Source organism: Nerophis lumbriciformis, linkage group LG34 (assembly GCF_033978685.3).
Source record: "Nerophis lumbriciformis linkage group LG34, RoL_Nlum_v2.1, whole genome shotgun sequence".
Classification (NCBI taxonomy): Eukaryota; Metazoa; Chordata; class Actinopteri; order Syngnathiformes; family Syngnathidae; genus Nerophis; species Nerophis lumbriciformis.
In genome coordinates this window covers 21522365-21535538 of record NC_084581.2, presented here as the reverse complement: position 1 = coordinate 21535538, position 13174 = coordinate 21522365, and the positions used below count along the sequence as shown (strand labels likewise).

Here is a 13174-nt window from a genome sequence, read left to right as displayed (position 1 = left end):
GTTTATCCACTACTGAATTAAGTATGTTAACTATTTCTTACATAATTATGGTGAAAACACTGGCCAAACATCTTTGCCTTTATATTTAGTGTAATATTAATATATTCTCATATTAACATGTGCCACCCTTTGTTTTGTCAAAAGTTTACAAGGAGCCAAAACAAACGTGTATTGTACATCAACGTGGTGCCTTTTCTTGACATACATAACACTTCCTTTTTCGGAGTCAACTTATTGACAATGGACAGGTGTTTCAAGTGAACTAGCCTTCAAAGGTTTTATGAGATTGTGGGTCCTGGTGTCATTCAAATAAATTGGATAAAAGCTGGACATGAAGCTTTTTTTTTTTCTTTCAAATAATTGTATTTGATTATGCATGACAAAAAAAGCCAACATGGCCAAACATTCTTCATTTTTAAATGGCCAAGCCAAAAACACTAACGATGCAGCACATGGACTTGTTCTCCCATTTTACCGCACAGCTTCCTGCCAAAAAGACAACACAAACAAGGGGTGTTAGACAAGACCACTACAATCCTTGGTAACAGTGGATAATAACGGCAGAAAACAATACAACAAATGCTAACAAATCACGGCAATATTTTATTCGTGTACCGTCAGTTGAGTTGTCCCAAAAGCACGAGCTGGCTGTTTGGAGACCAGCTCCGTTGTTCTGCATGATGACACAGGTGACTTCACAGAAAATAACACAATCAAATAGACATACAAGCACTGGAATCATCGTGACATTTTTGTTGAATCACAAACCGATATATTTGAAGGGTTTTCCAAGCTTGCAGAGTTGACTTAGGCACTGCTCCACAACGCTTGTGCTCCACTGGTTTACTCTGACGTGTTGATACGCGTTTCCTCCAATGACTGTTTCTATGGACTGCAGCACGACATAGCATGTGGAACAAAGTGAGTGTAAAGTTAAATACAAAAATGTACTTTTTTTTTTGTTCAAACGGCCCATAAATGTCCCGCGGGCCACACTATGAACTCCCTTGCACCACTACTAATAGGTAACTGTTACCGTATTGTTACCGTATCCATAGCAACCAAGAGCTAGCTAACACGACACGGTGAGCTCGTTAGCCAGTAGCATTAACAACAAACCCCACGAATATGCATATTTGTCAAATTAACTACAAAATACACAATTTTTGTTCAAACAGCCCATAAATGTCCCGCAGGCCGCAATATGAACTCCCCTGTACCACTACTAATAAGTAACAGTTTACATAGCAAACGTGCGTTGTTACCGTATCCATAGCAACCAAGAGTTAGCTAACGTGACACGGTGAGCTTGTTAGCAAGTAGCATTAACAACAAACCCCACTAATGTGCATATTTTGTCAAATTAACTACAAAAATACATGTTTTTTGTTCAAACGGCCCATAAAAGTCCCGCGGGCCGCACTATGGAGTCCCCCGCACCACTACTAACAGGTAACTGTGTTCACATAGTAACAGTGCGTGGTTACCATATCCATAGCAACCAAGAGCTAGCTAACGTGACAAGTGAGCTCGTTAGCTAGTAGCATTAACAACAAACCCCACTAATATGCATATTTTGTCAATTTAACTACAAAAATACAACATTTTTGTTCAAACGGCCCATAAAAGTCCCGCGGGCCACACTATGAACTCCCTTGCACCACTACTAACAGGTAACTGTGTTACCGTATTGTTACCGTATCCATAGCAACCAAGAGCTAGCTAACACGACACAGTAAGTTCGTAGCATTAAAAACAAACCCCACGATTATGCATATTTTGTCAAATTAACTTCAAAAATACACTTTTTTTGTTCAGACGGCCCATAAATGTCCCGCGGGGCACACTATGGAGTCCCCTGCACCACTATTAATAGGTAACTGTGTTCACATAGCAAAGTTGTTACTGTATCCATAGCAACCAAGAGCTAGCTAACACAACACGGTGCGCTCGTTATCTAGTAGCATTAACAACAAACCCCACTAATACATATATTTTTGTAAATTTAACTACAAAAATACACGTTTTTTGTTCAAACGGTCCCATAAATGTCCCGCACTATAAAGTCCCCTGCACCACTACTAACAGGTAACTGTGTTCACATAGTAAAGTTGTTACCATATCCATAGCAACCAAGAGCGAGTGCGCTCGTTAGCCAGTAACATTAACAACAAACCCCACTAATATGCATATTTTGTCAATTTAACTACAAAAATACACGATTTTTGTTCAAACGGCCCATAAAAGTCCCGCGGGCCGCACTATGGAGTCCCCCGCACCACTACTAACAGGTAACTGTGTTCACATAGTAACAGTGCGTGGTTACCATATCCATAGCAACCAAGAGCTAGCTAACGTGACAAGTGAGCTCGTTAGCTAGTAGCATTAACAACAAACCCCACTAATATGCATATTTTGTCAATTTAACTACAAAAATACAACATTTTTGTTCAAACGGCCCATAAAAGTCCCGCGGGCCACACTATGAACTCCCTTGCACCACTACTAACAGGTAACTGTGTTACCGTATTGTTACCGTATCCATAGCAACCAAGAGCTAGCTAACACGACACAGTAAGTTCGTAGCATTAAAAACAAACCCCACGATTATGCATATTTTGTCAAATTAACTTCAAAAATACACTTTTTTTGTTCAGACGGCCCATAAATGTCCCGCGGGGCACACTATGGAGTCCCCTGCACCACTATTAATAGGTAACTGTGTTCACATAGCAAAGTTGTTACTGTATCCATAGCAACCAAGAGCTAGCTAACACAACACGGTGCGCTCGTTATCTAGTAGCATTAACAACAAACCCCACTAATACATATATTTTTGTAAATTTAACTACAAAAATACACGTTTTTTGTTCAAACGGTCCCATAAATGTCCCGCACTATAAAGTCCCCTGCACCACTACTAACAGGTAACTGTGTTCACATAGTAAAGTTGTTACCATATCCATAGCAACCAAGAGCGAGTGCGCTCGTTAGCCAGTAACATTAACAACAAACCCCACTAATATGCATATTTTGTCAATTTAACTACAAAAATACACGATTTTTGTTCAAACGGCCCATAAATGTCCCGCGGGCCACACTATGGAGTACCCTGCACCACTATTAATAACTGTGTTCACATAGCAACAGTGCGTTGTTACCGTATCCATAGCAACCAAGAGTTAGCTAACGCGACACGTTGAGCTCGTTAGCTAGTAGCATTAACAACAAATCCCACTAATATGCATATTTTGAAAATTTAACTACCAAAATACACGTTTTTTGTTCGGCCCATAAATGTCCCGCGGGCTGCACTATGGAGTCCCCTGCACCACTACTAACAGGTAACTGTGTTCACATAGCAACAGTGCATTGTTACCGTATCCATAGCAACCAAGAGTCAGCTAACGCGATGCGTTGAGCTCGTTAGCTAGTAGCATTAACAACAAACCCCACTAATATGCATATTTTGTAAATGTAACTACCAAAATACACGTTTTTATTCGGCCCATAAATGTCCTGCAGGCCGCACTATGGAGTCCCCTGCACCACTACTAACAGGTAACTGTGTTCACATAGCAACAGTTGTTACCGTATCCATAGCAACCAAGAGCTAGCTAACGTGACACGTTGAGCTTGTTAGCTAGTAGCATTAACAACAAACCCCACTAATGTGCATATTTTGTCAATTTAACAACAAAAATACATGTTTTTTGTTCAAACGACCCATAAACGTCGCGCGGGCCGCACTATGGAGTCCCCTGCACCACTACTAACAGGTAACTGTGTTCACATAGCAACAGTGCGTTGTTACCGTATCCATAGCAACCAAGAGTCAGCTAACGCGACGCGTTGAGCTCGTTAGCTAGTAACATTAACAACAAACCCCACTAATATGCATATTTTGTAAATGTAACTACCAAAATACACGTTTTTATTCGGCCCATAAATGTCCTGCAGGCCGCACTATGGAGTCCCCTGCACCACTACTAACAGGTAACTGTGTTCACATAGCAACAGTTGTTACCGTATCCATAGCAACCAAGAGCTAGCTAACGTGACACGTTGAGCTCGTTAGCTAGTACCATTAACAAGAAACCCCACTAATGTGCATATTTTGTCAATTTAACAACAAAAATACATGTTTTTTGTTCAAACGGCCCATAAACGTCACGCGGGCCGCACTATGGAGTCCCCTGCACCACTACTAACAGGTAACTGTATTCACATAGCAACAGTGCGTTGTTACCGTATCCATAGCAACCAAGAGTTAGCTAACGCGACACAGTGAGCTCGTTAGCTAGTAGCATTAACAACAAACACCACTAATATGCATATTTTTGGAAAATTAACTACAAAAATACACGTTTTTTTTTTGTTCAAACGGCCCATAAATGTCCCGCGGGCCGCACTATGGAGTCCCCTGCACCACTACTAACAGGTAACTGTGTTCACATAGCAACAGTTGTTACCGTATCCATAGCAACCAAGAGCTAGCTAACGTGACACGTTGAGCTTGTTAGCTAGTAGCATTAACAACAAACCCCACTAATGTGCATATTTTGTCAATTTAACAACAAAAATACATGTTTTTTGTTCAAACGACCCATAAACGTCGCGCGGGCCGCACTATGGAGTCCCCTGCACCACTACTAACAGGTAACTGTGTTCACATAGCAACAGTGCGTTGTTACCGTATCCATAGCAACCAAGAGTTAGCTAACGCGACGTGTTGAGCTCGTTAGCTAGTAACATTAACAACAAACCCCACTAATATGCATATTTTGTAAATGTAACTACCAAAATACACGTTTTTATTCGGCCCATAAATGTCCTGCAGGCCGCACTATGGAGTCCCCTGCACCACTACTAACAGGTAACTGTGTTCACATAGCAACAGTTGTTACCGTATCCATAGCAACCAAGAGCTAGCTAACGTGACACGTTGAGCTCGTTAGCTAGTACCATTAACAAGAAACCCCACTAATGTGCATATTTTGTCAATTTAACAACAAAAATACATGTTTTTTGTTCAAACGGCCCATAAACGTCACGCGGGCCGCACTATGGAGTCCCCTGCACCACTACCAACAGGTAACTGTATTCACATAGCAACAGTGCGTTGTTACCGTATCCATAGCAACCAAGAGTTAGCTAACGCGACACAGTGAGCTCGTTAGCTAGTAGCATTAACAACAAACACCACTAATATGCATATTTTTGGAAAATTAACTACAAAAATACACGGGTTTTTTTTGTTCAAACGGCCCATAAATGTCCCGCGGGCCGCACTATGGAGTCCCCTGCACCACTACTAACAGGTAACTGTGTTCACATAGCAAAGTTGTTACCGTATCCATAGCAACCAAGAGCTAGCTAACACGACACGGTGAGCTTGTTAGCTAGTAGCATTAACAACAAACTCCACTAATGTGCATATTTTGTCAAATTAACTACAAAAATACACGTTTTTTTGTTCAAACGGCCCATAAACGTCGCGCGGGCCGCACTATGAACTCCCTTGCACCACTACTAATAACTGTGTTCACATAGCAACAGTGCGTTGTTACCGTATCCATAGCAACCAAGAGTTAGCTAACGCGACACGGTGAGCTCGTTAGATAGTAGCATTAACAACAAACACCACTAATATGCATTATTTATTGTATTTGTGTACATTTTGTCCTACTTACGTCTTTTATTAGCTTGGTCACGTCTTCCACGACAAAAGTAGTCTGTTGGTGAGAGAGTTAAAGAATGTACGTTTATTGGCGTTGACGAGAAGATATGAAAACTGTTAGCCCTAATTGTGAGACATTAAATGTTACAAATGACACATGTAAACACAATAAAGTTTATATTGTATGAATGTCACTCACTTCATCTTCTCCGCCTTCGTCCATTCTGTGCAGAAGTAGGTCAGCTCAGATCAAAACTTCCGGTATTGGTTTTACACAATAAAAGCATTCACATTGCGTCTTTGACATCGCCTGTAAAATTGAGCTTTCGTTCTAACGTTGAATGTATTATGTATACAAATATAATAGATTCATATATTATTTGATGCCAGTAGTTGAACCAGGGAAAAGTGTTTAGATCGGAAGTCCTCAATAAAATGGAAATACTTGTTGCAGTCAGGGTAATTGACTAATATCGACGTCATAAAGACATCCGCCCACATAAAGCACTGAACGCTAAACGACTTCTTCACGTCAACTGTCGTATCAGCTAAATGAAAAAAAGTTTGTTGTTCGCAAGTTCATTATGATGCTTTCACATATCCCTTTGAATTATTAAATTGTGTGGGACAAGCGGTAGGAAATGGATGGATGGATGGTGTTACTGTAGTTTTTTTGTTAAATTGTAAATAAATGTTATTTTTAATTTAAATACATTATTCATCCTCACTTATACTTACAATCCTTTTAAAAAGTTATTTATCTAATAATATGCCGTTTATCTGAACTATGATGACAGATGACAGAGCTCTCCAAAAGTCAGCCTAAGATAGACTCGATCTCACCTGTCACCTTAATGATGAAAAACTGTATAGAAAATGGATTATGCATCACACACTCACTCAGTCCTCTTCTGGGCCACCTGGCGCTTGAGGCAAAGCAAGGAATTTCCATCTGTCCCTGTCAGCCTCTACTCTGGGGACAGTCGGTTTCTCCTCCCATATAAGCATCCAATAAAGGGATCTTCTCTGGCACATCTCCATCGTCAAATGTGGGTGGTCTCTTCAATGTTCTTTCCCAGAGTTTTTCCATTTAAAATGGTGTTTGGCCAGAATATCCTAAAGATGCGATGCAGGCACTTATTTTGGAAAAAATCTGACTTGCTTTCAATGGATGAAGTGGTTTTCCAACATTCTGAGCCATACAGGAGGACGATTAAAACATTGCTCTTGAAGATCATTAACTTTGTGTGGATGCTAAGTCCAGTTGATCTCCAGATAGATTTGAGCTAAGCAAAGGTTTGATTCACTTTGCCGATTCTTGTATTGACCTCCATATTGCAATCACCATTTGCGGTCATCTTGCTGCCCAGATCAAGGACGTACAGGACTTTGTCTTTTGCAGGGGTCGGCAACCCAAAATGTTGAAGGAGCCAGAATATTGGACCGAAAATACAAAAAAAAAAATCTGTCTGGAGCCACAAAAAGTTAAAAGTCTTACATAAGTGCTATAATAGAGGCAACACATTGTATAAGTGTCTATATTAGCCTACTATCAAAATGACTATTTGTCGCAGGCTGACACAAATCTTTGTTGACAGAAATGTTGTAATGTAATATTTATTCTACATATGTTTACAACATTGGAAAACATTAGTAAAATGGAGGCTTCTCAGAGGGTGAGACAACTCCTGGAAATTACTGGATTAGAATGGCCAAAAGGTATATATGTGTGTGTCCAAGAAAACAGCATGTTGTCTTCTTGTAATGGATTTATTACAATCTTTGCAAGTAACTTTTGCTGTGGTCTGGAACAATGTGGCACACAAACAACTATCAGAAATGCAGCCAATATTACATACCGATAATGTCATGAGACATGCAACAATAAATTAAATACACAGAGGACATTGTCCATCCATCCATTTTCTACCGCTTATTCCCTTCGGGGTCGCGGGGGGCGCTGGAGCCTATCTCAGCTACAATCGGGCGGAAGGCGGCGTACACCCTGGACAAGTCGCCACCTCATCGCAGCAAATAACTACAAATGGGGCATAACGATGCATTATGTACATACAGCTGGCCTAAATAGCATGTTATCATCGATTAGCTTGCAGTCATGCACTGACCAAATATGTGTGATTAGCACTCCACACAAGGCAATAACATCAACAAAGCCCACCTTTGTGTATTCACGCACAGTATAAAACATTTGGTGGACAAAAGGAGACAAAGAAAGAGTGGCATAAAACACGTCTTTCTGCGGCAGCGTCAGAGAAAGTTGTACATGCAAACAAACTACGGTGAGTTCAAGGACCGGCGAAATTAGTAGGACAAAACGGCCCAATTAGGAAGGTTTGTGTCATGTTTGGCCCTCTAAAGAAACCATATTAAAACAAAACATTTATTTTTACCCCCATCTTTTTCTATTTTTGAAAAGGCTCCAGCGAGCCACTAGGGCGGTGCTAAAGAGCCGCGGGTTGCTGACCCCCGGTCTATTGGATTTCCATTCACAGTGATACGGTTGGTGTTTGCAGTGTTATCAGGACCATGGTCCTCTTTTTTTTGACTGTTAGGCCAATGCTAGTTTCCCTTCCTGCTGAGGCGGTCTTGTCTTTTGTTGTGCATCTTGGTACTGGTGTGAAAGTAAAGCTATATCATCTGCGTAATCCAAATCTTCCAAGACTGACGTGAGAGTCCACTGGATGCCTCTGCGCTCTCCTTTAGCACTGCATTGCATCAGTCAGTCAATCACCAGGGAGAACAATATGGGCCACAGAATGCATCCTTGTTTTACTCCTGTTTCCACCCCGAAAGGCTCCTTCAGCTCATTGATGTACGGTAGATGACACAGCATTCAAAGTTCTTGTAGAGAGACTGGACCATGTTGACCAGCTTCTTTGGAAGGCCGTAGTGTCTCAAGATCATCCAGAGTGAGTTGCGATGGAGTCTGTCAAACGCTTCCTTTCAATCTATGAATGTAGAGTGAGCTGGTCCATTTATTTGATTGTTCCAGTATTTGGCGAAGAACGAAGATGTTCTCTACAGGACCTTCTTTTCCTGAAGCCTGCTTGCTGATATCGTAGTATGGTGTCTAATGCTGTCTTAATACATTGGACAATAACGTGGCAGAAAATTTAGCGAGAGTAGTGATGCCTCTCCAATTGTTGCATTCCCCATGGTTCCCTTTCTTTGGCAATTTGACGATGATACCAGTTTTCCAGTCATCTGGTGCTGTCTCGCTGTTCCATATGTCCTGAAGGATGTTCTTGAGGATGTGAGGCGTATCTTTATCTTCCGCCCTCAGCATTTCTGGACATGTACCAACCATCCTTTCAGGGGGCTTTTCCATTCCTTAGTTTTTGGATGGCCTCCTTGACTTCTCCCATGTTGATATCGGGTCTTCTTCTGCCTCAGGAATGTCAGAAACCAGCGATGGATCTGGCTGGTTAAGAATTTCCTAAAAGAGCTCTTTCCATCTATGCAGATTCGCACGCTCTTCTATGATTATTGTTCCATCTTTAGCATTCACTGGCATATCCTGGGAGGGACCTTGAACCACTGTAGATTCTTGGTGGTCTTGTATACTGTTTCCATGTCTTTTTGGTGAGCAGCAAACTCAGCTTCTTCTGCCATAGCGACATTTGTCTTTTCTTGCTGCTCCTTTTACCTTCCATGTCCTCTCCATGGTGATTAACATTTTAAAATTGTCTTCTTGAGTGATTTCCTTTCCTCAATTGCCTTCTATGTGTCACTATAACCACAAGGTTGTGGTCGCTGCCAACATCGACATTGTGCATCACCTGTACATCCTGTAGAGAACGTTTCCATTTGTTATTTATGATAATGTGGTCGATTTGGCTTTTTGTCTTCCCATCCGGTGATGTCCATGACAACTTGCTCTTGTTTGCCAATAGAGTACCACCAATGGCCAAGTCATTATCTTCACCAGCTGCTCCCCATTGTTAGGAGTTCACTTAGCCCAGGGGTGTCAAATTTGTTTTCATTGAGGGCCACATCGCAGTTATGGTTGCCCTTAGAGGGCCGCGTTTAACAATGAGTAATATATATATATATATATATATATATATAATACATTAACAATATATTTTTTTTACACGAGCTGCAAAAAAACCAAAATTAAACTTTACTTTAAAAACTGGCAGCTCAGTCACCAGAATTGTACAGTAAAAGCAGTGTTTTTTTACAGCATATAAAAAAAATTGAATACATGGAATGGAAAAACAATACCACTGTTTTTAGCGGTAAAACTCAAGCAACAGAGCTGCCAGTTTGTTTTTTTTAAACCGTAAAATCTTGTTTGAAGGTTTTTTTGTCTGTTTTTCAATGTTTTAGTGTCTTACTGAGTATGGAAATAAACAGTACCAAAGTTGATTTTACGGTAAAAAACTCAGTCGGCGGAATTTAACCGTAAAATGTATTGTCAATTTTACAGTCTACAATTTGATTGATCATTTGTTTTGAAATCATTAGTCAAGCAGATATATATAAGTACAGTATTTCTTTATTTTAACCAAAAATATTTTTGGAATACATAATATAAAATTTTGATTTAAATTGAAAATATGCTATTGCATGCAGTACATGATTTTTAATGTCAAAAGGGAAAAACAAATATATTTAGTAAGAAAAGATTAAACATTTTATTAACACATTTCCAGGCTTTCGCGGGCCACAAAATAATGTGGCGGGGCCAGATTTGGCCCTCAGACCTTGAGTTTGACACCTGTGACTTAGCCCATGTCGACCCATGGTTCTCTCGCCAGTAGCACACAATCTCACTCTAAAACAGGGATGTCAAACTCATTTTCATTGAAGGCCACATCGCAGTTATGATTGCCCTCAGAGGGCATATTATAGGCAATATACTGTATACATACAAAAAATTATAATTACCTCATTATGATTCACATCATTACACAATTGCATATGCATTTGATAACTTGCTTTAAAATCATAAGACAAGGTGGAAAGCAGATATTTAAATATGCTTGGAATATCTTGTTGCATAAGTTTAGGAGAAATAGTTGCAACCCCAAGATACAGACACCAGAGACGACTTGCAGGAGAAAAACTACTTGTCTTTTGTCAGTGTGCATGTATTTACACCACTGCCGCTACATGCCTTGCACTAGCAAGTCATAAAGGGTCATAAAGCCCCATGCGGCTCTTTAGCGCCGCCCTAGTGGCTCCCTGGACCTCTTTCAGAGATGTGTGAAAATGGAAAAAGATGAAGAAAAACATATTTTTGTTTTAATACATTTTCTGTAGGAGAAAAAACATGACGCAAACATTCCTAATTAGAAATCCCACTGTTTATATTAAACATGCTTCACTGATGAGTATTTGGAAAGCACCGTTTTGTTCTATTAATTTCAGCAATTCATGAACTCATTGTAGTTTGTTTACATGCACAACTTTCTCCGATGCTGCCACAGAAAGACGTGTTTAATGCCACTCCTTCTTTGTCTCATTTTGCCCACCAAACGTTTCATGCTGTGCGTGAATGCACAAAGGTGAGCTTTGCTGATGTTATTGACTTGTTGGAGTGCTAATCAGACATATTTGGTCAGTGCATGACAGCAAGCTAATCGATGCGAACATGCTATTTAGGCTAGCTGTATGTACATATTGTATTATGCCTCATTCGTAGGTATATTTGAGCTCATTTAATTTCCTTAATGTCCTCTATGTATTTAATTTATATTTGCATGTCTCATGACACATTATCTTTATTTTCCAGATCACAGCAACTGTTACCCAGCTTACAAAGATTGTAATAAATCCATTAGAAGACAGCCTGCCGTTTCCTTAAACTTGGACACACATATATATATATATATATATATATATATATATATATATACACACACACACACACACACACACACACACACACAGGTAAAAGCCAGTAAATTAGAATATTTTGAAAAACTTGATTTATTTCAGTAATTGCATTCAAAAGGTGTAACTTGTACATTATATTTATTCATTGCACACAGACTGATGCATTTAAATGTTTATTTCATTTAATTTTGATGATTTGAAGTGGCAACAAATGAAAATCCAAAATTCTGTGTGTCACAAAATTAGAATATTGTGTAAGGCTAATACAAAAAAGGGATTTTTAGAAATGTTGGCCAACTGAAAAGTATGAAAATGAAAAATATGAGCATGTACAATACTCAATACTTGCTTGGAGCTCCTTTTGCCTCAATTACTGCGTTAATGCGGCGTGGCATGGAGTCGATGAGTTTCTGGCACTGCTCAGGTGTTATGAGAGCCCAGGTTGCTCTGATAGTGGCCTTCAACTCTTCTGCGTTTTTGGGTCTGGCATTCTGCATCTTCCTTTTCACAATACCCCACAGATTTTCTATGGGGCTAAGGTCAGGGGAGTTGGCGGGCCAATTTAGAACAGAAATACCATGGTCCGTAAACCAGGCACGGGTAGATTTTGCGCTGTGTGCAGGCGCCAAGTCCTGTTGGAACTTGAAATCTCCATCTCCATAGAGCAGGTCAGCAGCAGGAAGCATGAAGTGCTCTAAAACTTGCTGGTAGACGGCTGCGTTGACCCTGGATCTCAGGAAACAGAGTGGACCGACACCAGCAGATGACATGGCACCCCAAACCATCACTGATGGTGGAAACTTTACACTAGACTTCAGGCAACGTGGATCCTGTGCCTCTCCTGTCTTCCTCCAGACTCTGGGACCTCGATTTCCAAAGGAAATGCAAAATTTGCTTTTGTCAGAAAACATGACTTTGGACCACTCAGCAGCAGTCCAGCTGGTGTCGGTCCACTCTGTTTCCTGAGATCCAGGGTCTACGCAGCCGTCTACCAGCAAGTTTTAGAGCACTTCATGCTTCCTGCTGCTGACCTGCTCTATGGAGATGGAGATTTCAAGTTCCAACAGGACTTGGCGCCTGCACACAGCGCAAAATCTACCCGTGCCTGGTTTACGGACCATGGTATTTCTGTTCTAAATTGGCCCGCCAACTCCCCTGACCTTAGCCCCATAGAAAATCTGTGGGGTATTGTGAAAAGGAAGATGCAGAATGCCAGACCCAAAAACGCAGAAGAGTTGAACAACATTGGCCAACATTTCTAAAAATCCCTTTTTTGTATTAGCCTTAAGTAATATTCTAATTTTGTGACACACGGAATTTTGGATTTTCATTTGTTGCCACTTCAAATCATCAAAATTACATGAAATAAACATTTGAATGCATCAGTCTGTGTGCAATGAATAAATATAATGTACAAGTTACACCTTTTGAATGCAATTACTGAAATAAATCAAGTTTTTCAAAATATTCTAATTTACTGGCTTTTACCTGTATATACACACACACCTTTGGCCATTGTGAGCCAGTAATTTCCAGAAGTTATCTCATCCTGTGAGAAGCCTCCTTTTTACTAACTTCCAATGTTGCAACAATGTGTAGAATAAAAATTAGAATACAACATTTCTGTCA

The 13174-nt window shown here is 40.2% G+C and overlaps 1 protein-coding gene across 1 annotated transcript; it reads right to left on the bottom strand.

Annotated features, from left to right (window-relative positions):
* Nucleotides 1-276: 276 nt before the first annotated feature.
* On the bottom strand, nucleotides 277-6917 carry dynlt1b (dynein light chain Tctex-type 1b). Its single transcript, XM_061929649.2, has 5 exons — nucleotides 5880-6917; nucleotides 5694-5735; nucleotides 769-892; nucleotides 616-693; nucleotides 277-486 (listed from the first exon to the last, which is right to left on the bottom strand). The coding sequence occupies exons 1-5, from the start codon at nucleotides 5901-5903 to the stop codon at nucleotides 416-418; spliced, it is 339 nt and encodes a 112-aa protein (XP_061785633.1). The 5' UTR covers nucleotides 5904-6917; the 3' UTR covers nucleotides 277-415.
* Between the last annotated feature and the right edge of the window lie 6257 nt (nucleotides 6918-13174).

Excerpts from the sequence above, each read along its gene's own strand:
- dynlt1b (XM_061929649.2), bottom strand. The coding sequence starts at position 5,903 with ATGGACGAAGGCGGAGAAGATGAA. Across the intron at positions 5,736-5,879 it reads ACGAAGGCGGAGAAGATGAA|ACTACTTTTGTCGTGGAAGA; the intron begins GTGAGTGACATT and ends TCTCACCAACAG. Across the intron at positions 487-615 it reads TTGGGACAACTCAACTGACG|GAAGCTGTGCGGTAAAATGG; the intron begins GTACACGAATAA and ends TCTTTTTGGCAG.